Source organism: Mastigoproctus giganteus, chromosome 7, assembly GCF_048544385.1.
Source record: "Mastigoproctus giganteus isolate SK-2022 chromosome 7, ASM4854438v1, whole genome shotgun sequence".
In the NCBI taxonomy this organism is placed as follows: Eukaryota; Metazoa; Arthropoda; class Arachnida; order Uropygi; family Thelyphonidae; genus Mastigoproctus; species Mastigoproctus giganteus.
In genome coordinates, this window is record NC_143581.1 from 43,424,529 (window position 1) to 43,447,450 (window position 22,922).

Sequence of the window (22,922 nt, forward strand, 5' to 3'; positions counted from 1 at the left end):
GGATTATGTAAAGTTGAATGCTGTGGTGTCAGCAACACTGGTTGGACATTGGAGGACTAGAAACAAGTGTGCTGTTCAGATGAGTCCAAATACCTGGTGCAATAAACCGACAGATGTCTTTGTGTTGCAAGCAACGGAAGTTCTAGGACTCATCATGCATGGTGCCCACTATCCAGGCAGGTGGCAATGATTGCTTAATATGGGTATGTTTTGTTGCCAAGGCCGAGGATCCCTGGTGCATATGGACCAACGTTTCACTGATAAGGTCTACTGGCAGCTCATAGGAACCCATAAACACCCTGCCATGTTGCATTTTTTCCCAGACAGAAACAAGAATGTGTTATTGTTATTTGATAATGCACCATATAATTGGCCCTGCACCGTGCACGATTGGTTTGAGGGACACAGTGAAAATATCACCTATTTTGATTGGCTTCCAAATTTGCCTGATCTCATTCCAGTTGAACACCCATAGAATATTTTGGAATGGGAAGTAAGGCATATGGACATGCATCTGTCAGCTGATTTTACACAGTGGAAAGCCTTGAAGGCAGCATGGCTGCAAATCCCTAGAGACATCTTCAGATATATAATGGAGTCAATGCCTAAGTGAATAGCAGCTGTTATCTGCGCAAATAGTGGCCCAACATGATATTAGATAGGTGGTCACAATTAAGTGATCACTGAATGTATATAAGGGAAAGCTTCATTCCAGTTAAAGTAATAAATTGAATTTCTATAATACAGATGACTTTTTTTTTTAACTGAAAACCAAAGGACTCAATACTGTGCATGAATTCAAATTTAATATTGGTGTGAACACACCATAGATCACTCTTAAAGGCAAAAAACTATGTTTGTACTGTAAAAGGGCATCATTTATCTGTATCTCATATTGTGCTCCTCCTTCACAACGAGTTGCCATGTATTGCACTACCTTGAATAAGTAATGCTTCACTAAAAGAGAAGACTATTGTTACTTATTCTCAGTGGGCTCCACCACCCAGACAGCACTGTTTCAAGGCTTGTTCACCTTTCATCGGTTTGTGGGCAGGTACCCTGGTATTGCAGACATGACAATCAGTTGTAAAGATAATCCCAATATGAGAGATGCTAAAAGGTGTACATAATAATGTATAAGTTAAACTCAATGCAGCAAGGCATCATGCATCATGAAATGGTGACGTCTGGGTGGTGGTGCCCACTGAGAATAAGTAACAATAGTCTTCTCTTTTAGTGAAGCGTTACTTATTTGAGGTGGTGCAATACATGGCAACTCGTTGTGAAGGAGGAGCACAATATGAGATATACCAATATTGAGTATACCAAACACCAATATTATATAGATCATTTGTACTCTTAAACTTATGATGCCTTGTTGCATTGAGTTTAACTTATTCAAATTTTAAAAAACAGAAGATGCTTGTTAGCATTAGATTTGAATTTCTGTAATGTGAAGAAAGGTTGTTCAAAATGAGAGAGAGAGAGAGAATCTTTATTGCAACATAAAGAAAAAAAAAAACTAAGTCACCTAATACTTGGAAAGCACCTTCTTTCTATATCTTTTATCACATCCAAATTTTTCAAGATCAGTATCAAGATTGTAGACCTGGGAGAGCATCCGAAAAGAGAGGAATCAGTCTGTCAGAAAAAATCTCGAATTCCGGGCAGCCAGACTAGGGGTCTGGCTGCTTTCCATGGATTTCTCCATGGAAAGAGTAGAGAGGAGTGCAGTGGAGTAATTGGAAGAGAGAGAGAGAGAGAGAGAGATTTATAATCCATTTTAGGAACTGGCTGGATACAAGAAAGAAACACATGAGTGGGAAATAAGAAAGTGTAAAACGACAGAACTGGTGCATGCTCAAGAGCCCGTATTTTGAGAACAAGTGGAGAAATGTCATCAGGACATGGAGTTTTCTTAGCTTTAAGATTGTTAAGGAATCTTTAGCATTAGTAGAGGCATTTGATGCAAGAAAGCAAGCTTATGCAGCATCAGCCAAAAAAAAAAAAAAAAAAAAAAAAAAGTAACATAAATAAATAAAAATAACCACTTCCACTTCACCCCTCTGTTCGTTCGAAATACCTGTCCAGCTGAGCCTTAAACTTATTTAGGCTATCAACTTCCACGACAAGGGATGGAAGTCTGTTCCACCCACCAACCACCCGCTGGCTAAAGGCAAATTTCCGCACATCTATCCTACATCTGTCTTTCCTCAATTTGAATTTATGCCCTCTCAGGTGATTATTCTGAGCTAGAGGAAGAATCCCATCAGCATTGAGCATGCTCAAACCATTCAAAGCTTTGTACACCTCTATCAGATCACCCCGCTGGTGCCTAGTTTCCAGACACTGTAATTTGCAAAACTTAAGCCTTTCTTCGTAAGAGAACCCCTTTGTCCCATTCACCAATCTAGTTGCCCTTCTCTGTACTCGTTCCAGCAGCTCTACATCCTTCCTGAAATGAGGCCTCCAGGCCTGTATACAGTACTCTAGGTGTGGCCCGACCATTGCCTTATACAAGGGAATAATCACCTCCTTATCCCTGCTAGAAAAATTCCTATATATCATTGACAATACACCATGAGCTACTCTTGCAGCTCGTCTGCACTGCTCAGAGAACTTCATATCTGCCTGCACCACCACCCCCAGGTCCCTTTCATTCTCTACCACTGTCAGTGTAGTACCACAGAGTTGATACGTTGCTCTGGGGTTGCTGTTTCCCATATGTAGTACTTTACATTTGTCAATGTTAAACTTCATTTGCCACCTCGAAGCCCATCTGCTCAACCTTTCCAAATCCTGTTGCAGCAGCATAGTGTCAGTAGTGTCCTTGACAACCCTGCCAACCTTCGTATCGTCTGCAAACTTGGACATTAAGCCTGATATACCATCATCAATATCATTTATAAATACAGAAAACAATAAAGGCCCCAATACTGAACCCTGAGGGACTCCACTAATAACATTAGTCCACGATGAGCAGTGTCCATTGATTACCACTCTCTGTCTTCTCCCCCTCAACCACCCCTTTATCCATAGCAGCAACTTGCCTCCAATGCCACACTGCTCCAATTTGTGCAGCAGTCTTCCATGTGCAACAGTATCAAAAGCCTTTCTAAGATCCAAGTATATAATATCAAAGTTATTCCCTGCATCCAGTTCTTTTGTGACTGCATCATAGTATCCAATCAAATTGGTCAGGCAAGACTTCCCCTTAACAAAACCATGCTGTGTCCTAGCTATAACTGAAGTCTTGTCTAGATGATCCTGCAGTGCTTCTTTCACCAGTGCCTCCATTAATTTTCCAGGAACAGAAGTTAAACTCACAGGTCTATAATTACTTGTGTCAGCCTTTAATCCCCCTTTGTGAATTGGGGTCACATTTGCACATCTCCAGTCAATGGGTACCTCCCCTGAGTCCAAGGAAGCTCTCATAATTATGGCTAAGGGTTTGCTTACCTCCTTTGCTGCCTCCTTTAATATAACTGGATAGATCCCATCCACCCCAGGTGCCTTTCTTGTGTTTATCTTCAACAATTTCTCCTCCACTTTGCTCTCAGTTATTACAAGATTCTCTAGCTTACTGCTAGAGTTGAATACACCTCTGGCATTCCCCTCGCTGAATAACTCCTCATGTGTGAATGTCGATGCAAAATATTCATTTAGTTTGTTAGCTACCCGAGCAGGGTCATCAACAGTTGACCCATCGATCTCAAGTGGACCAATCTGATTCATCCCCTTCCTTCTAGAGTTTACATAAGTAAAGAACTCTTTGCTGTTTTTCTTCGCATCCCTTGCCAAGGAGCTCTCGTAATCTGCCTTCGCCTGCCTAACCTCCTTTGTAACTTGGTTACAGATCAACTTGTATCTATCATAGGCGTCCGTGTCACGTGTTAATTTGTATGTATCCCATGCATTTTTCTTCTCTGCCATATGCCTCATTAGTTCATCTGACAACCATTTAGGCCTAAACCTTGAACAATATTTCTTAGTTGGTATGTAAAGCCTAGTAGCTTCCACGATAAGTTCTTTGAATGCTTCCCATTTTGAATTTGCTGTTGGCAATATCATCAGTTGATCCCACTGTATAGAATTTAAATACTGTCTCAGTCCATTGTAGTCGCCTTTACGAAAGCAATACCCCTTCCCTTTACCCCTAATGGTAGTTACCTCTTTGAGTAACTCCCACTTCAGCACACTGTGATCACTGCCACCAAGTGGTTCATTTATCTGCAGATTCTTAATGCATGAAGAATCACTACTGATAATCAAATCAAGAGTATTACTCCCTCTAGTTGCCTCCCGAACATGCTGATGTAGAAAACAATCATCCAATAAATCCACAAAAGCCTTGCTACTGTGTGAGTGACCAGCCCCCAAATTCCAGTCAATATCTGGGAAATTAAAATCCCCCATTATAAGACTCTCTGATTTACTGGCCCACTCTATTTCTCCGATCAGTTTCTTATTATACTCATCAGAGTCATTAGGCCTATAGCACACTCCTACTCTCAATTTTGATCTCCCAATGCTTATGTCACACCAAACTGACTCGACACTGCACTGTCCAGCGATGTCGACTGGCTTCACTTCCTTGGATTTTATGTGTTTTTTAACTAATAGCATAACCCCTCCTCCCTTCCTATCCTGTCTATCCTTTCTGTAGACATTGTACTCCCCAAATTCCAGTTCTGCATTTCTTATATCTGTGTGACACCACGTCTCTGAAATCCCCACAATATCTGCCTTTGATGTTTTGAGCAATACCTCAAATTCATCAAATTTATTTACTAAACTCCTAGCATTGGTGTACACACAAGTATACATGCACCTGTTCTTTTTCTTAGCTACCCTAACACAACCCATGTGTTTACTTGTACCCCAATGATTCACAGCAGTCTCTGAAATATCCTGCATCTTATTTTCCAGGCTGCGGCTCATTCCAATAGAAGCAGTGCAAGAATCACTTTCACCTCTGCCAGTGGCTACTGTTAATCTATTAGTCCTTGTATCCCCCCAATCTAGCAGTTTTCCGACCCACCTAACATTGCCTCGATAGCATCAGCAAACATTCTTGCACCCTTTCTATTTAAGTGTATCCCATCCCTGTAGAAGCAGTCTCCCCTGTTAACAAGTACAGACCAGGCTGAAAAAAATTCTACCCCTTGAGCCCTGCACAATCTTTCCAGGGCCGAATTGATTGACAGGGCTCTCATCATATACTCCCTCCTATCGTGTCTGGGCAGAATTGCAGACACTTTCAATTTCAACCCTAATTCACGGCTTTTTTTCATCAGTGACCTGTACTTGTCAAGTAATTCCGCCGGTCTCCTACTCTTAATGTCATTAGTGCCAACGTGTACAACTATATCACCTTTTGTGCCCTTAAAAGATGATATCCGCTCTACAACGTCATCAACTTTTGCCCCTGGCAGACATACCCTGGTCCTATTCCACCTATCCTTTTTACAAAGCATGTTTCCCGTTTCCCTGACAATAGAGTCACCAACAACTACTAGTTCCTTTGGGACCAGCGCATTCTGCCTTGGGGGTTGCCGCTGTGTTCCGCGATGACCAAGTGCAAGCTCTGGCATTGGTGTGGGCAGCTGAGAGCTTGATGGGCCCCTCACTTGTAATCCTTCGAGGGCATCCACCCTATCCTTCAAGCTCTCATATAGGCCCATAACAACGCTGAGTTGTCGCCTTATCTCCTTACACTCCTTGCATCGCACACACACAAAGACATCCCCCATGGCAGTATCATGTCCCATACTTGACTGCTCCGCAAACATCAAGCAAATAGTGCATCTTACAAGGCTGTGATTCAGTGGACAACTGCCCCCCTCAGTTCTCCCCTGGGCCACAGCATTCCCATTAGCTTGAGCCCTTTGCTTTGCTGCTCTGGTTTGAGTCATGATTTAGATTTACTTTCAATAAAATTTCAATTTCTGTACAAAATTAAATCCTAAACTTGTATCCAAACACAGTTATAACGCTATATTTATGTTTCAGTAACGAGTGTTATCTACGGAATATTTACGTTTCAGTAACGAGTGTTATCTACGAAATATTTACGTTTCAGTAACGAGTGTTATCTGCGAAATCCCTTTATATAACTTTCGTATCAAGTTATGTATTAATTATTTGTTTTTACTAATTATTTATGTTACGTAACCTAAGTGGTTATATGTATAATTAATTATGTTAAATAAAATTAATTATATTACGTTTGTAATCTAAGTCATTATATGTATTTATTTAAACGTACAATTTAACTGCTAACGAAGTTCAACTAACACTATCTAGTACGGTATATCGTATCACAAAGGCGGGAAAATTACGAACGGTTAGCGGAGTTGAAACACGTGGAAACCTTTACCGATACTTTTATGCAATTACAAGGCCGAGTAAAGAATAAATACACCAAATTAATCAGAAAATCACAAAATAATGTTATACTACTAAATTTAAATCAAAAGTTTTAGAAAAACAATAATTTCAAATCAATAAATAAGAAAAATCCACTTAGCCACAAAAATCCACATCTTCTAACAACATTCTGTCAAAAGACCATAGGAGGCACTGACTGAGTGGAATGTACTGTGTACAGCAGAAGGTGGTTTATCAAGATCAGTGACAAGAGCTAGAAGTAAAGTAGTATGCTAGTAAATGAGCTTTATCTTCAGCTGAGGGTGCAATAGAACCATCAGGTTGTAACTAGAAAAAGTGGGCGGGTCCCAGTGTAAAGTTTAGCATGGTCCCCCTGAAAATATTTGTTTTGATAAAAATAAAAAATCCTTAAAATTTGCCGTGGAAGCAGCAGCTATGCTAATAACATTTCACCTCTGTTTACTGCAGTTTTGCTTGTGCTGTGCAGCGAGCTAACGGTAAACATGCTTTATGTGAAAAAATATATATTTTCATAGATATAGTAAATTTTATCATAAACATAACTAAAAAACTTACATTTTTACTCAATTAATTTTTTTCCCTATTTCGGGCAGTAGGTCCCCTTTTGGTCATGGGCCCCAACGCACTGCATTGGCATAGTTACCCCACTGAACAGAGGTGGGAGTAGAGACAGAAAAGTTGTGAATAGCTCTTGCAAGAGAGCAGAATGTTTGACTACCATTTGGACAAAAAGCAGGTTTTCTGTTCTTATCCTGTTCAAAATGAAGGTTAGATTAACAACTGTTTTAAGCTTTAGTATAGGCAGAAAATAAAAATTTGGCTACAAACCACTTGTGATTTGCACCATGCCTTAGCACATTTATTGGAAAATCAAGGTTCACATAAAGGATGAGATTTTAGGTTTTTGATATAATTTTTTCACTTAATTTCAAAACCTGTGCTCATGTGATTACTCCTATTCTGTGTCACCTCTTTACACTTTCTTATTCCACTGGTATTTTTTCTTCTGCTTGAAAATTTGCCTATATCTAGCCAGATCTTAAAAAAAGGGCAACAAATTCCTCCTGTCCAATTGTTGTCCCATTGCACTTTCCTTCTACTCTTTCCATTGAGAAATTCCTCAACTGCTAACTCTTAAACTGTGTTGAGACCTTTCATCTCGTTAGTGATTGCCAATGTAGTTTCTGTCAGTGTCGATCCACTAGTAATATACTGGCCTATTGTTACTTGTCTTTGGACAAATTCAAAAGTTTAGTGGAAAGTTTACTGAAACTCAAGCGGTTCTGCTTGACATTGTTAATACCTTTGACTATGCTTGGCATGAAAGTCTTCTAAATAAGCTCCCATCTTATGGATTGCCAACTGTTTTTTCAATTGGATATGGAGTTTTCTCTCTGACACTCATTGCAGGTGATGGTAGATGACTCTCTGTCTTCTAACCTCTCCACTGTTGTTGTTCTCCCAGGTTCAGCTCTCTTCCACACTTTTCCTCTTGTATATTAATAACTTTCTTCCACTAACTAGAAGTCCTGGCTATAGTTTTGCTGACAATAAAACACTACATTCCACCACCCAGTTGGAGAACCCTTGACCTACACAAACATCCTCAACTTTCAAATATCCACAACCAATTGTTTAAGTACTGATTTCCAGTAATTCTCCAATGGGGCAAAGAAAACTTAATTAACTCTGATACTTCTAAAACTCAGTCCTGACTTATCTTTTTTTTCCAAAGAAGGGTGTGCTACTCCTATGTTCATCTTTGATGACACTCAGATTTCTAGCCAAGACCACATATCTCTTTTAGGAATTACTGTAACTTCTAATCTCTCCAGGCATAAAGCACATCACAAATATTGTTTCCTCTGCCCCCCAAAAACTGAGCTTTCTGTTCTTCTCTTGGTATTACTCTTTTTCTAAACAACTGTTAACTCTGTACAAATCTGAACTTCTCCTTATTATGGAATATTGTTCTGACATCTGTGGTGATGTCAGAACAATATTCCAAATATTCTCAAATCCTCTCAAGCTTCTTGACTCCATTCAAAAGAGGGAAGTCAAATTAATTAATGACCCGTTTCTTATAAAGTCTCTCCACCTCTGTTTCATAGATGTTCAGTTTCTGCTGCATGACTTTTCTATGGACACTTCCATGAAATCTGTTCTGATTTGATATTTGCAATTCCCCCACTTTCTTCCAAATCAGTCTAAGCAAGTGTCACATCCAGTCAGCATTCATTCACTGTTCAACTCCAGACTGACAAAACCTCCTTTTTCTCTTCCTAATTTATTCTTTCTACTTATGTTTTCTGTAACAACCCTCTTCATATGTATTCCCCTGAAATTTACAATCTCCAGAATTTCAAATACGCAGACATTTACGTAAGGGTTGTGTTCTGTGGAACTCTGCGTAAGTCAAATTTTACATAAGTCAGAATTTCGCTAAAGGCCTATGCAGCACTTGCAACTATGCTTGCTGAATTTGATTGAAGCAAAAAAGAAATGTTCGATGAACATGTAAATAGAATTATTTATTCAATTTTTTTTTATCTCATGCATAGGAAAAATTATGAAGTGTGCAATTACAAAAATTTAAAAATTATAAAAAAGGGAGGGGGACATTCATTCAACTCACCTTCAGCAAGTCCACCTCCTAAGCCTATGCTTATATATGGATTATGCTTCTTCAGTGATATTATCTTAAGCTGTTCTTAAAAATATATTATAATAATAAAAAATACTATATAAAATTCAACATCACAACGCATCTTAGGAGAGCACTAATCCTCTTAGCCGCAGCCAAGAAGGATATAGTGTTAGCTATCGTCGTCTTACATATTGGCTGTGTTACTGTCCCCAGCCACGAAGAGGCGGGAACTACTATCTAGCCTTGCTCTCCGTTTAAAAACTAGACTCACAAACTTATTAAAATACCATAGGAGAGCCCTATCCATGAACATGATCCAAAGATCTTGTTGTTCAAGTTTACCTAGACTTATCTCCAATTCATTTCTTAGATCAACATATTGATCACAATGGAGCATAATATGGACACTAGTTTCTTGTAACCCACAAGAACATAAATCATTTTCCACAAGTCCCAACTCGTGGAGTCTTTTTGCCAATCCATGTCCAGTAATAAGAAAAGTGGCATGTAGTCCAAATTGCTGCCAAGGATTTGCCCGCACATTTAATATGTCAACTCTCAGTAGATACATATGGGTGACACGTCCTTTTTCACTCGTGTCCCACCTCTGTTGCCATTCAGCCATCAGTTCATTTTTAATTCTTGCCTTCTCTTCTTTATAATCAGATCTTGAGTATATCCTATTTAGATCTGGGCAAGAGGAAACTCCCAACACAGTTTTCCTGATGTTCTTTCTACTACAGTATAGTAACGCCGACAAGATGGTCTGCAAATCAGCCGGAAATCGCCCAGCCAAGACCTGTAGAGCATCTGTCAACACTGTTCTGCAGGCCCGTGTTGTGCATAGGAGAGCGAACCTCTGCGCTTGGAGCAAGTACTTCTTTTCAACACTATTAGTTATTCAGTGCAACCAAGCCACAGAAGAATATGTGATTATGGGGACAAATACACCAAATAAAGGAGATTCAGCGCTCTTCCTTTGAAGGGAGGGGGACAGGCATAACGCCAGCAAGTTTTACCTTTTGAGCATCGTTGTCAGAATCAACGTCTCCAGCTGAGTATGCTGCTGCAGAGGTTGAGGGCTGTGAAGATTTAGAAGGGGTTTTTTCCAATACATCACAAAATGTCTCTGCTGCTGCACAATCTGCACTGGTGACTTCACTGCATATGTTAACGTTGTGGAAACCAGCACGATGCTTGAACCTATTAAACCACCCATTGCTTGCCATCAACTTGGCTTGGGGTTTGCCATGCTCATCCTTAATATTTTCATAAATACTTCCTGCTTTTGCTTGAATGGCCATTGGACTCAGGGGCACTTGCTTCTGAATCTGATTTTCCATCCATATTATTAATTGCTTTTCCATCTTCAATATAGCACCTGAACACTGTTTTGTGATCACTGTTGATCTTAAATGCACTGATCCTTTAACATGTTCTTTTATACACGCACTGTCCTTTGAAATAGCATTCACTGTTAAAGCAGCGAGAACTAATTCCCGTGCAATAGATAACAAACTGTGTCCTGCTTCTTACTTCTTAATCATTTTCATCATTTCTAAATCAAATTTGTTTGATTTCCTAGCACTGCCACCACTTGCAATTTCTGTTGGTCACTTTCCCTTCATCATTGTAATAAGTGGCACCTCCATAGCCAGGTGGGCAGGAGCAGCAGTGTGTAACACACGCTTCTTGATTAGACCGAGGTTCAAGCCTGTGACCACCAAATACGGAGGATGCAGAAAGGTCAGGGAATGACCACTACTAAACTACGGATCACCTTCACGTAATATCACAGTTAATGGAGAAAGCAAATGAATATAAAACACCATTATGCCTGGCATTTGTGGATTATGAAAAGGCATTTGACTCCATACAGCATAAGGCAATGTTTCAGGCACTGGAAAGACAAGGCATAGATACTCCATATATTATGATTTTGAAGAAAATATATGAGAGTGCTGCATCCTTTATTAGACTAAACAAAGACAGTAGCAAATTTAAAATCGAGAAAGGAGTTCGACAAGGAGACACGATATCTCCAAAGCTGTTTACTGCTGCCCTTGAGGAAGCTTTCAGAAGATTAGACTGGTCGCAGAAAGGAGTCAATGTGAACGGAGAGTACCTAAACCATTTACGATTTGCAGATGACATTGTGGTCATAAGCCACGATCCCAAAGAATTACAGGAAAATCTTAATCAGTTATGCACAGTTAGTAAGGATTTTGGACTAAAGATGAATATGGCTAAAACAAAAGTAATGATGAACAAGTATGCCACGGAAAGGGAAATAATGATTGAAGGAGCAGTAATTGAAAAGGTGGAGTCATATACTTATCTGGGACAAGTTATTAGCTGTAATAATGATAAATGGCTGGAAGTCAAGAGAAGAATAAATTTTGGATGGATAGCATTCAGGAAATATAGTCACATACTGAAGAGCAATATCCCAGTTTGTCTGAAATGTAAAATAATGAATCAATGTATACTCCCCACCATGAATTATGGAAGTGAAACTTGGGCACTCACCAAAAGAATGGAAGAGAAGCTAAGAACTACACAGCGAAGAATGGAACGAATTATATTGGGAATCAGATTGTTAGATAAGAAGAGAAACACATGGATTAGGCAGCAAACTCAAGTAAAGGACATTCTTATCAAAACTAAAGAACTAAAATGGTCTTGGGCAGGACACATAGCTCGAAGACATGATGACAGATGGACTAAGAAAATAACAGAATGGTACCCAAGAGGAGCTAGAAGAAAACCTGGAAGACAACGGCAGAGATGGATAGATGAAATTCATGAGTTTTTGAGTAGTAAATGGATGGCCAGTGCTAAAACAGAAGGAACTGGAAAGTTGCTGGAGAGGCCTTCATCCTGCAGTGGATTGAAAATGGCTGATGATGATGATGATGATGATGAATAAGTAAATATTACAAGAAGAGAGGATTGTGAAAATTTATATATGTTTCTTATATGATTGAAGGTTTCAGTGAAGGGGAACACATTTCACCATAATAACGTAAAAACCCACATTTCCTTTATCGGAATTATCACAGATTGAGTTTACTACCCATTTATAATTAGAAGCACTAACAGAAAAGCCCAATAAACAAGAAAGTGCAAATTGTTTTTATTGTTTTATGGTCCTGACCTCCAGAAATGTTCTTTAGAAAAATATCAACAAAGCCGTTCATAATAAATTCTTATAATGGAACATATCACACCGATGAAAGGGTAGCGCTCCATTATAAAAATGACCTTTTAGAGAGATAAATAGCTTAGTTATGTAGCAAAAATTTCAACTTCCAAGGTTTTTGAAAGAATTGCCAAAAAAAAAAAAAAAAAAAGTGTTATTGAATTCACATTGTGATGTTTTCACAGTACCTCCATTTATTCCTATGGGGTACAAAATATGTTTCCATGTTTTTTTTTTTTTTTTTTTTTCAGTTTGCACAGGACAGCAAAAACTTACATAAAGTCAAATTTACGGAAGTCAAGTATTATGTAAGTCATGGAGTGAGTGCCTGTAATGTCAACTGGTATTTTTTGTCCTCTCAGCCTTCAGCCCATGCATGGCACTAAATACTGTAGGTTCTGATACCTTTCATGTGTGGAGCTTTCATAAGAAAAGAAACAAAAAATGAAAGAAAAAAAATCTGTGGAATTTGTCCACAAGTAAGTTACATAAACCAAGGTATAAACAGTGAATCAATGCCAGTGGAAATCACATATCTGTGATCGTTAAGCACATCAATGATAAAGGTAGTATGAGAATTGGTGGTCTGGTGAATTTTCTCTATTATTTTGAAAAGTATTGAGGTAAGCAATGTACAGTAATTGGAATGAAGGGATTTGTCACTTTCTAGGAATATGATGGATATGTACAGAACGAAATGAACTAGTGGAATAAGAAATTGTAAAAGGTGACACAAACACAACTTTGGAGAACCAGTGTTAATCATTAGTAGAGAAATGCCATCAGTATCTAGAGACCTTGTAGCATCATGATTTTTAATCTGTAAATCCATTTTTAGGCACATTCACGTTATATGTATACATAGAAAACATAGAAAAGACAACAGGCATATATATATGCCTGTTGTCTTTTCTATGTTTGTCTGTTTGTCCATAAGTAACAACTTGACTCCCAGTGGATGAATTTTCATGAAATTTTATATTTAGATTTTAAAATATTTGTTGAGACATTCCAAATTTCATTAAAATCTGACAAACAGAAATCCAGAAATTATTTTTTCAATGTTGCATTGAAACTAAACGTAGTTTCAATGCAATATTGTTAGCTTTGAACAATCTGTGAATGCTTCACATGTATTGCTATTAAGACATACGAATGTAGTGTCACTTTTGAAAAGAAAGAGGGAGGGTGGGTGGGGGGGAATATATACAGTAAACCCCCGCTATTCGCGGGGGTTACGTTCCTGAGAAATGTCACGAATACCGAAAACGCGAATACTGAGTTATGGCTTCCATAGTAATAAAGGGGTTCCGTTCCAAAGTATGAAATATATAAGAAAAACTAGTCTAAAATTTTGTCTATGTATGTATTATATGTACCTTCGTAATATGACTATGTATATAGACAGTACATAGTAAATGCAAGCATATGGCATCGAAATGAAAATAAGAAACAGTTTAATATTAAATGTAGTATTTATTAGAAATTTCAAACAAATCTTTCAAACCAGCGCCTTTGCTAGCAAAAAAACTTATCACGCCAGTGCTAACACCAGTTTCGCTAAAGTGTTGATAAAGGTGTTTTGCCTTTTCACGAATGATGAGTGAACTTAACGGAATTTTATTTTGAGTTTGGTCTTCTGTCCACAGATTTAAAACCTTTTCCATCTTTTCTAATTTAACATCACGAGTTACAGAGCAAATTTTTGAAGCAATTAGCGCGTTTTCACCTACAGCGGATTTTTTCTTCCGATTTTTTGATTGATCGTACCATTGACTCATTGATTTTATAATGTTTTGCCACTGAGGAGACAATTTCACCATTAGAAATTTTATCTAATAACTCAATTTTATTCGCTAATGTCATCACCTTCTTTGATATTTTCACATTTCTCTTGTTATTCGTAGCCATATTTTTGTAGGGGTTAGAAAGAAATTGTCCACAATAAAGTCACTTTCTTCCGTTAACACACTCGAAAAAGTCTTTTACACTGAAAAACGGTAGATTTATCATTTTTTAAGCATATCAATTTATAAATTGATACATTTATTCAATTTATAAGCATATAAATTAAAAGCAAATGACGAAACCTTCCATGACAAGCGCATAACACATACTGAACAAGGATTAGCAAGAAACATCCACGCTCACGATTTTGTCACCCCTCTCCCCCCACTCACTGAGCGCTGTTTTGACCGGGAAAGATAATTTTAGCCACACCCATGTTTTTTTTATGGCGGAAAATATTCACGGTGCTTTAAAATTCACATTTTTTTAGGTTTCAGTGAGGCTGGTGAGAGGAATAAAGGGGGTACTCATACCAAGGAAGGCTTCAGTTTTGCAAATTGCAGAATCTGGAGACTCTTTACCTGCGGGGCAATCTGATTGAGATGTGTTTAAGGCTGCGAATGGATTGAGCAAGCTTAATGTTAATGGCATTCTTCTTCTTGCTCAAACTAGGCACATGAGTGGGGGGGACATAAATTCAGATTGCAGAACAGATGTGTGGAAGTTTGTATTTAGCCAACAAACTTCCATCTGATGTTGTGGAAGTGGATATGAATAAATTCTTGAATTTATTTATGTCCACTTCATTCAATTTATTCATAGCCGTAGCAGTAAATTCAAGAAAAAACTAGACAAACTGTTGGAGGGAGTAGATAGATGAAATGGGAAGATTTTGCTTGTTTTCTTGCATAATTTGCTACTGCTAATATCTCATAGTTGGTGTAAAATATCCTAAAACTTGCCTAAAATCATTATAGTTTCCTCTGCAAAAGGAAAATCACTTCTTAACTAGTAGTTCCTTTATCTGGGGGGTGTGTGTGTGTGTAGCAGATAGAAAAATAAGTTTGAACAAAAGCCTCATGCTAGCAAAACTATTTTACTTATTGCTGCATATGAAATGAGGCAATTCCTTACTTAAACAATGTTTTATAGCTTTCACAGCATGAGAAAGCAATCAGAACTGTCACTTGCTTCCTCATGCTGCACCATCCTATCCACTTAATGCAATTCCCATGTATTGAAAGCTTTGCTAAAGTCTAGGTATATATCAAAATATGTTTTTTACATCCATATGTTCTTTTATCTTGTGATAGTTGTTAATAAGGTCAGCCAGGGAAGATCTTCCTTTCACAAACCCATCCTGTAATCCCTTGAGGATTTTATTCTTATCGAGACAGCCCTATATTGTGTATTTAACTGTAGACTCCATGACCTTGCCCAACATTGAAATTACAGTCAACAGTCTGTTTCCCATCACCTTGTTAAGTTCATTCTTTTGAGTTAGAGAAACGTGATTCTTCTTCAGTCTAAGCAGGGCAATGCAAAAGGGGATTGCTCTGGATATCCCACACCCGGGCCCCAACTGAGAAAACATGCGCCATGCTCGCAGATACCAGTACATGGTCCTGAGTCTCAGGATATTATACTAGACTCTAATGATAATATTATTAACATTACTAATGGTATGACACATTCTACACTCATATGCCCCCTTGATATAACTGGATAGGTATGGTTCAGCCCTTATGCAAGAAACACTTCTCAGTAATAGTTATATTGCTTATTTTACAACAAGCTAATGCCTCTGCAGTCTTTCTTCCTGGTTTAAATGTATTTTCAATTGTAGAGATTGTTGCAAACTTTCTGCTCAATTGAGCTGCATGTCATCTGGGTTGCTTGCAATTCCACCACTACCATTTTTAAGTGCCTGTCTTATTTCTTCTCTTCTCTTCTTTCATGTATTCACATACAAGTTTAACTCACTTCTCCATTTTCAGCTCTCTTGGCCAGAATTTATACTCTGCTTTGCCTGTCTTTTACACACACATGGATACTTTTAATTTTCGATTGAAAATTGCAGTAAGGTGCACAGTCTATTTTTTTAATGCCTGGTTACATGTATATGCAGATTGTACGGCATTATATCATTATTTTAATAGTCTCATTCATTTCAGATTGTCAACCTTCCAAGCTACTGGAACCTTCCTCTGTTAGTGTGGTTAGGCAGCCACTTTTTCCATCTAGCTCTAAAGAAGCATTTGAGCAGGTAAATAATCTGAAATTTATCACCTTAATTTCAGTTTGATATAGTTATTTAAATTAATTAAATTTTAAGTTACATAAGTTATATGGAAACAGCATTGTTGAACTGATCCCATCGGTTTTCAGAAAGGTCGTGCAGTGTCAAGTCTTAAGAAAAATGCCTGTAACCCCAAACTGCAGATTTTGTGGACCATTTGCATCAGTTATTGTCACTATAAAATACATTCAAAAAGTTCTTGGGAAAAAATCACAATAATCTCCTTTACTTGGGAGAATGGCAAAATTTGACATAATCGATATACTTATCTAGATATAGTATACAAATTCCAACATGTTTAGAAATTGATGAGTGGCTCATTCATGGTCCTTGTTCCAGTGTAAAAAGTGATGCATTGCATTCTGATTTCCCTATATACTAACACTTGCTTACCATACATTGAGTTAATATATATCCAATAATGCATGCATTCCACACTGATACCACTTGTCCAATATAGGTATACTTATCTGTAGTTGCATATAGTTTTGTATCTTTGCTGTATAATGTTGTTATTATCCCGGTAAGTGACTACAGTAATTTTACACCCTCCTGATTCTTGTGAATCATTTGGATCATGAACAAAACATTTATTTATGAAATTAAAAGCCAATATGCCTTATAAATCCAAAAGCAAAACTAAAACAAAAGTTTTTGTTTCACTTTTGGTATCACTTTGGCAGTCTCAAGCATGCTGCTGCTCTGGTTATGTTCTCTGTTTTCATATTTTTAGTAGAACAGTAATTTGTAAAAGTACTTTTTTACTGTGTTGTTCAGATAACTGAAAAGAGAAAGCAAAGTGAGGTTGCCACTGGAACTGGTGTAGTGAAAAAGAGAAGTTCTTGGATCAAGGGGCCATTTTCAACTTTAAGCAGTATTATTTGAGAACCATGGCTCAAGCTATTGCTGCTACTGATTAGAAAGAGACAACTCTATTTGGTTTTGGAAATGGATATAACATCCTTATGCCAGGTAAGAAACAAGAAAATAACACAAATCAAATTTCAGACGTGGTGAAACACAAACCTGAAACCTAAAAGTGGATACTGAAGGTGTGAGTGAGTGAGTAGCTGGAGTCTCATAGAAAAGAGTTCACGATGAACGATTTCATTCTGTTTTAGGCACAAATACAAGTTGAAGAAAGAGAGGAAACAATGGTAATCTCCACTATCCCATCAAAGAGCATTAACCTCAGATGTTTAAGAGAAATCATGGTGAAGGTAAAATAGTCAATAATAGAGAATTATGATCCTATGTTTAAAGAAGCAGTAATGTTGTCAGAGGCTTTCATGATGTCACTATGCTACAAAGTTCGTTATGGTGAAAAGAAGGCAACTTGTCAGCTTTCTTTGAGTGATTTTTCAAACAGAATTAGTTTATTAGGTGTGTGCAGTAATTATATTTATTCATATTTCATTTAAAAAAATCAAATTATTTGCAAATCTTCAGGAACTTACCTCAGAAAGTTATGAGTTTATATAGGAATTAATGTTTGGTTAATGTATAGTTTTCCACAGATGCATTGCATACATTAATGGAGCATTGGGTGTATTTCATTGATAAAATGACTGTGATTGTTAGCAGTTTACCATTGTCAGATTTTGTATGCTATTAAAGAAGTCTGCATCTGTGTACAAGTGGCATATAAAAATTCCAAGCGAACAGGAACTAACCAAAGTGATGATAAGTATTTTTTTTTTATTTATTATTATTTTTATTTAGTATTTTTTTTTTATTCCAAAGAAATGATTTGCTCATTATGAGGCCAAACTACATAATCAAAACTAAAACATGGGAGAAATGGACTCAAAGCTGGGGCAGGGTACAGATATTGCTATAACACTGCACTTGTATACAGTTCCAATCTGGTTAAATTTTGTAAGTACAATATAAATCAATTATCTGGGGTGGGATTAACTGTGATCCGTGATTTATTGATTGTGTGTGTGTGTGTGTGTGTGTGTGTGTGTGTGTGTGTGTGTGTGTGTGTGTGTGTGTGTGTGTGTGTGTGTGTGTGTGTGTGTGTGTGTGTGTGTTTTCCATGTATTCTCTCTTAACGGAGGTTGGCAATCACCACAGTGAATGTCTCTTGGGCTCTGGTAGCTCTTAACAGCTGCTCACTGTTCAATCCTGTCTATTTCTTGATGTTATCTAGTCATGATATGCATCTTCTCCCAGATTTTCTTCCCTCCATTCTCCTCTCAGTAATTAACCATAGAAGTGCATATTTGTTCTGCATCAGGTGTCCAGATATGCCATTTTCTTTTCTTTACATTCTTTAGCAGCTCTTGAAAAAACCGATTCAAATTGTTTTTTCAATTCTCTGCAGGACATTCTCATTGGTCACCCTTGCTGTCCATGGTATCTTTAATTTTCTTCTGTACATCCACATTTCAGATGCTTCTACTTTCTTGGAGGTGTTAGTTTTCAGTGTCCATGTCTCAGCACCATAAAAAAAAACTGACCAAATGTAACATCTCATCATGCAGTGGTTCTCATTTCCTTAAAATGAGATTTGCACAATGCAAATCAATGCTTACCATTTCAATCCTTGAGCTTTTATTTCCATATCCAATTCATTTTTGTCACTGATCCAAGAGCCTAGATATCTGAATTTGTCAACTCTCTCCATCAGCCTTACATTTAACATGATAGTAGGTGTTGGCATCACTCCATTAAGTACTTACATGTGACCAAATGTAACATCTCATTATGTGGATTCTAAGGTGGAGATCCAGATTTCCATTGCACAATGCAGATCTCATTTTAAGGAAATACTGCCTGGCCATTTTGGTCATTGATCCAACAGCCTAGATATTTGAATTTGTTAACTCTCTATCAGCCTTCCTTTTAACATGAGAGGTGTTGGCATCACCCCATTAAGTATCACGAGCTTAGTCTTATTGACATAATCTTGAGGCCCGTTCTTTCACTTTCCTCACTCATATGATTGAGGAGTATCTGTAAGTCCTGCATATTAGTTATACAAATTAGTGCCATCTGCATAGTGAAGGTTGTTAGTCACTATACCATTGACAGATATTCCTTCATTTCTTCTGTCTAACACTTTCTTGAAGATGACATCCGAGTAAATGTTAAACAGGAGGTGGGGGAGAGTACGCATCCATGCCTCAATTCCATGTTAAAATTTGATGTTTTCTTTCTTTCTGCCATCAACTACAACCAGTGCTGTTTTGGTTCCAGTAGAGGTTTCTGATTATTCGGATGTCCTTTTCATCAAGGCCAGACTCCTCAACGATATCGATGAGCTTGGTGTGTTGGACTTGATCAAAGGCCTTCTCAGAGTCAATAAAACAAAGATGGGCACCGATCTGTTGTTCTCTGCACCTTTGCATCATGAACTGGGTACAAAATCAAGCTTCTCTTGTACTCACTCCTTCCCTAAATCCAAATTACGCATCATCCATCAACTCCTCAAAAGGCCTGAAAATCCAATTTTGAATTATTTTTAGGAACATTTTGAGGTCTTGGGTCATCAAGCTGATTAGTCTGAAGTCTCCACATGTCCTGGTGTTTAGTGTTAAGTTCACCTCCTTGTACCTTAGTGCACAGCAGTTGTTAAATGCTCTACGCTGCTCCACAAGTGTTTTTTTTTTTGGAAGAATGATAAACATTGACGTCTTCCAGTCCTAGGGGATGTTGCCCATGTCATAAATTCTGTTAAATAATTCAACAAGAATGTCGGTATTTTTATAGTCGAGCAATTTGGCTATTTCTGTTCTGATTTCATCAGGTCCTTTGGCTTTTCCCCTCCACTGATTTAATCACCCTCTCCACCTCTGATCTCATGATGGATAGTCCTATCACTGCATCATTGTCGTCAACGAAGAGGTCTTTTATGTATTTATCCCACATGTCCAGTTTTTCAAATTCTTCCATAATAATCTCACCTTTGTTGTTTCAGATTGAAGTTGGTTGTTTCCTTCTATTAATTTCTGAAATCTCTAATCTTTTTGTGAAGACTGAACTCATGCTTTTCTTGCAATGCTTCTATTTCTCTGCATTTTTCTGTGATTTACCTCTCTTTAGCTCCTTTAATTTTGTGCTTAATCAGTCTATTTACCTCCTTGTATCTTAGTGCATTGCAGTTCTTAAATGCTCTACGCTGCTCCGTGAGTGTCAAAATTTCATCTGTCATCCAGACATCCTCCTTCAGACATTTCTCATAACCTAGAATTACTGAGCTCGTTTCAGTCAGAACAGATTTAAAACTCTCCCAAAGATCTTCCACTCCCCTCTCCTCCTGCCTTTGGAGATTAGCATTAGCATTAGTAGAGGCATATGATGCAAGAAAGCAAGCTTATTCAGCATCAGCCAAAAAAAAAAAAAAAAAACACACCACTCCCATTTCACCCCTCCGTTCGCTCGAAATACCTGTCCAGTTGAGCCTTAAATTTGTGTTAAAGATGTGTTGCATTCTTTCATTAAGGCATGCCTTCATTAACTTATATATTTCTGGATTTTTTAATTTCTGTAAGTCAACTTTTTTCATTGGGTGCTTTCTCCTAATACCCTTCTATCTCAGCTTGATCTCAGTTATGACTGGATTGTGGTCGGAATCAATATCTGCACTGGGGTATGTCTTGTTGTTTTTAATACTACTCCGGAAATGCTGATTAATCATGATATAGTCAATTTGGTTTCTGATCACGTTTTGTTTAATGTCTAGGGGTAGCTTTTATGTATAGAGCCTTCCTTTGGGGAGTTGAAACCAGGTGTTTGTAATGATCAAGTTCTCCTCTTGGCAAAATTACATCAGCCAATCCCCTCTTTCATTTCTTACCTGAAGACCAAATTCTCCTACAGTTTCATCAGATCTACCATTTACAACTTTAGCTTTCAGATCTCCCATAACTGTAGTTAGGTCTTGTTTCTTTGTTAGTTTGATACTTCTTTCAGCTCTGTGTAAAAAATGTTAAATTTCCACATCTGCCTTATCATCAGCATCAGAGCATATACTTGAATTATGTTGACATTTAAAGGTTGTCCCTTCAGCTGGAGTAACGTTATTCACTCAGAATGTGGCACAATGTTGAGGACACTTTTGGAGACATCCTTGCTGACTAGGATCCCCACTTCATGCTTGTGTATGTTGTTGTTGTCATTTACAGAGTAGTACAAGGTCCCGTCTTCGTAAACATGTGTGCCTGAACTAGGCCACCTAGTTTAGCATAAGCCATCACCTGTACATTAAACCTTTTCATCCCTTGGGTTGCATTTTTAAATTTTCCCGCAACAGACAGTATTCTGACATTCCATGTTCCAGTTTGCAGAAGATTCACCATTTTGAGACTGGTGATTCTTATTACCTTTGTCCCATTAAAGGGATGCTGGGAACTCAGGGGGTGGGGGTTGTTTTAGTTTTCTTGCCATGGTGATTGTTCTATGAATAGAATAGTGCAGTAATTTCCCTCTGCTGGCTTTTTGCATTGCAGTGTTGTAATGACAAAATCTATCACTTAAGCAGTCAGGACAGTGAGTGTTTAGATAGCTTCTATCCCCACTCATTGCCTGTACTGTAAGGGCTGCTTCCATCGTCCAGCTGTGTTATTTAGAGCACCTTCTCTTAGATATGTTTCTTTACTGGGCTAAAGAGTCATTTATTGTAAACTGGTTTGAATTGGAGTTTCCTTCTACTAGGTATCTCTCTTAGTCTGCTCCTACCTCACAAAGACCTGTCCAACTTGGATTGACCCTACTAGTAGCTATTGAGGTTGTGAGTTCTTGGCTCTTGAGGTTGTCAGTGCACTCAAGCCCCATCACTGCGATGAGGTGAAGAACTATTGAGGGATTTTTTTTTTGTAATTATTTAAAAAAGAATAATTAGTGCAGCATATTACTGACTTGGAAAAATGTCTAGTTCTTTTTTTTTATATATGTTTTGGAATGTAACTATCTTTATTTGTTTACATGATATAGTATTTTCTTTTTATATGAAATATAATATCTATGATAATGCTAATAAAATATAATTTTGATTAGCTGTGTTCTTCAACTGTCTAGGTTCTAGCTTCCCCCAGCTACCATGGCACTCTTCACTAAACACAGAGTAACTTGGTTAGACCACATACAAGATCTCAAACTGATTCCCCCATCCCCCATTTTCTTGTGTACAGGAATATCTTGCACAGTGCAGTTAATGCATTGGAAAAAAACTACTGCACTGACTGAATCAGCACTAAATGGAGAATAGTTTCAATGGGAAAAATAATGATACGTGCGTATCATAAGGATTTTTTTTATATTAGAAATAATTATGCATGATTAGTCAGAAAAGTAATAAATACAAATAGTAATGAGGTAGACTAAGAATGAAATTAATTGATAATCAATCGCAGTCCTAGATTATAAACCACCCTATAGTGAATCCCATACTGATTGAAGCCGCACTGTGCGAGATATTCCTGTATAAAATAATTGTTAAATGGTTATCATTTCAAATAAAAAAAAAAAAATTTCTTGTTTATACACAGCACAACAAGCAGGTCAGTGGAGTTTACAATAAATCAATCAATACAAATGTTATGATGTAGCCAAGTGGTCAGGAGCGTGAA

The 22,922-nt window shown here is 37.7% G+C and overlaps 1 protein-coding gene across 4 annotated transcripts in view; it reads left to right on the forward strand.

Moving 5' to 3' along the window:
* mxt (Eukaryotic translation initiation factor mextil) overlaps window positions 1-22,922 on the forward strand; it is a 322,652-nt gene that overhangs the window by 254,033 nt on the left and 45,697 nt on the right. For all 4 annotated transcript variants that reach the window (XM_090377627.1, XM_090377628.1, XM_090377626.1 and 1 more), the window contains one exon: window positions 16,223-16,314. In XM_090377627.1, the coding sequence (XP_090233753.1) occupies window positions 16,223-16,314 (92 nt within the window). The remainder of the gene's footprint in view (window positions 1-16,222; window positions 16,315-22,922) is intronic.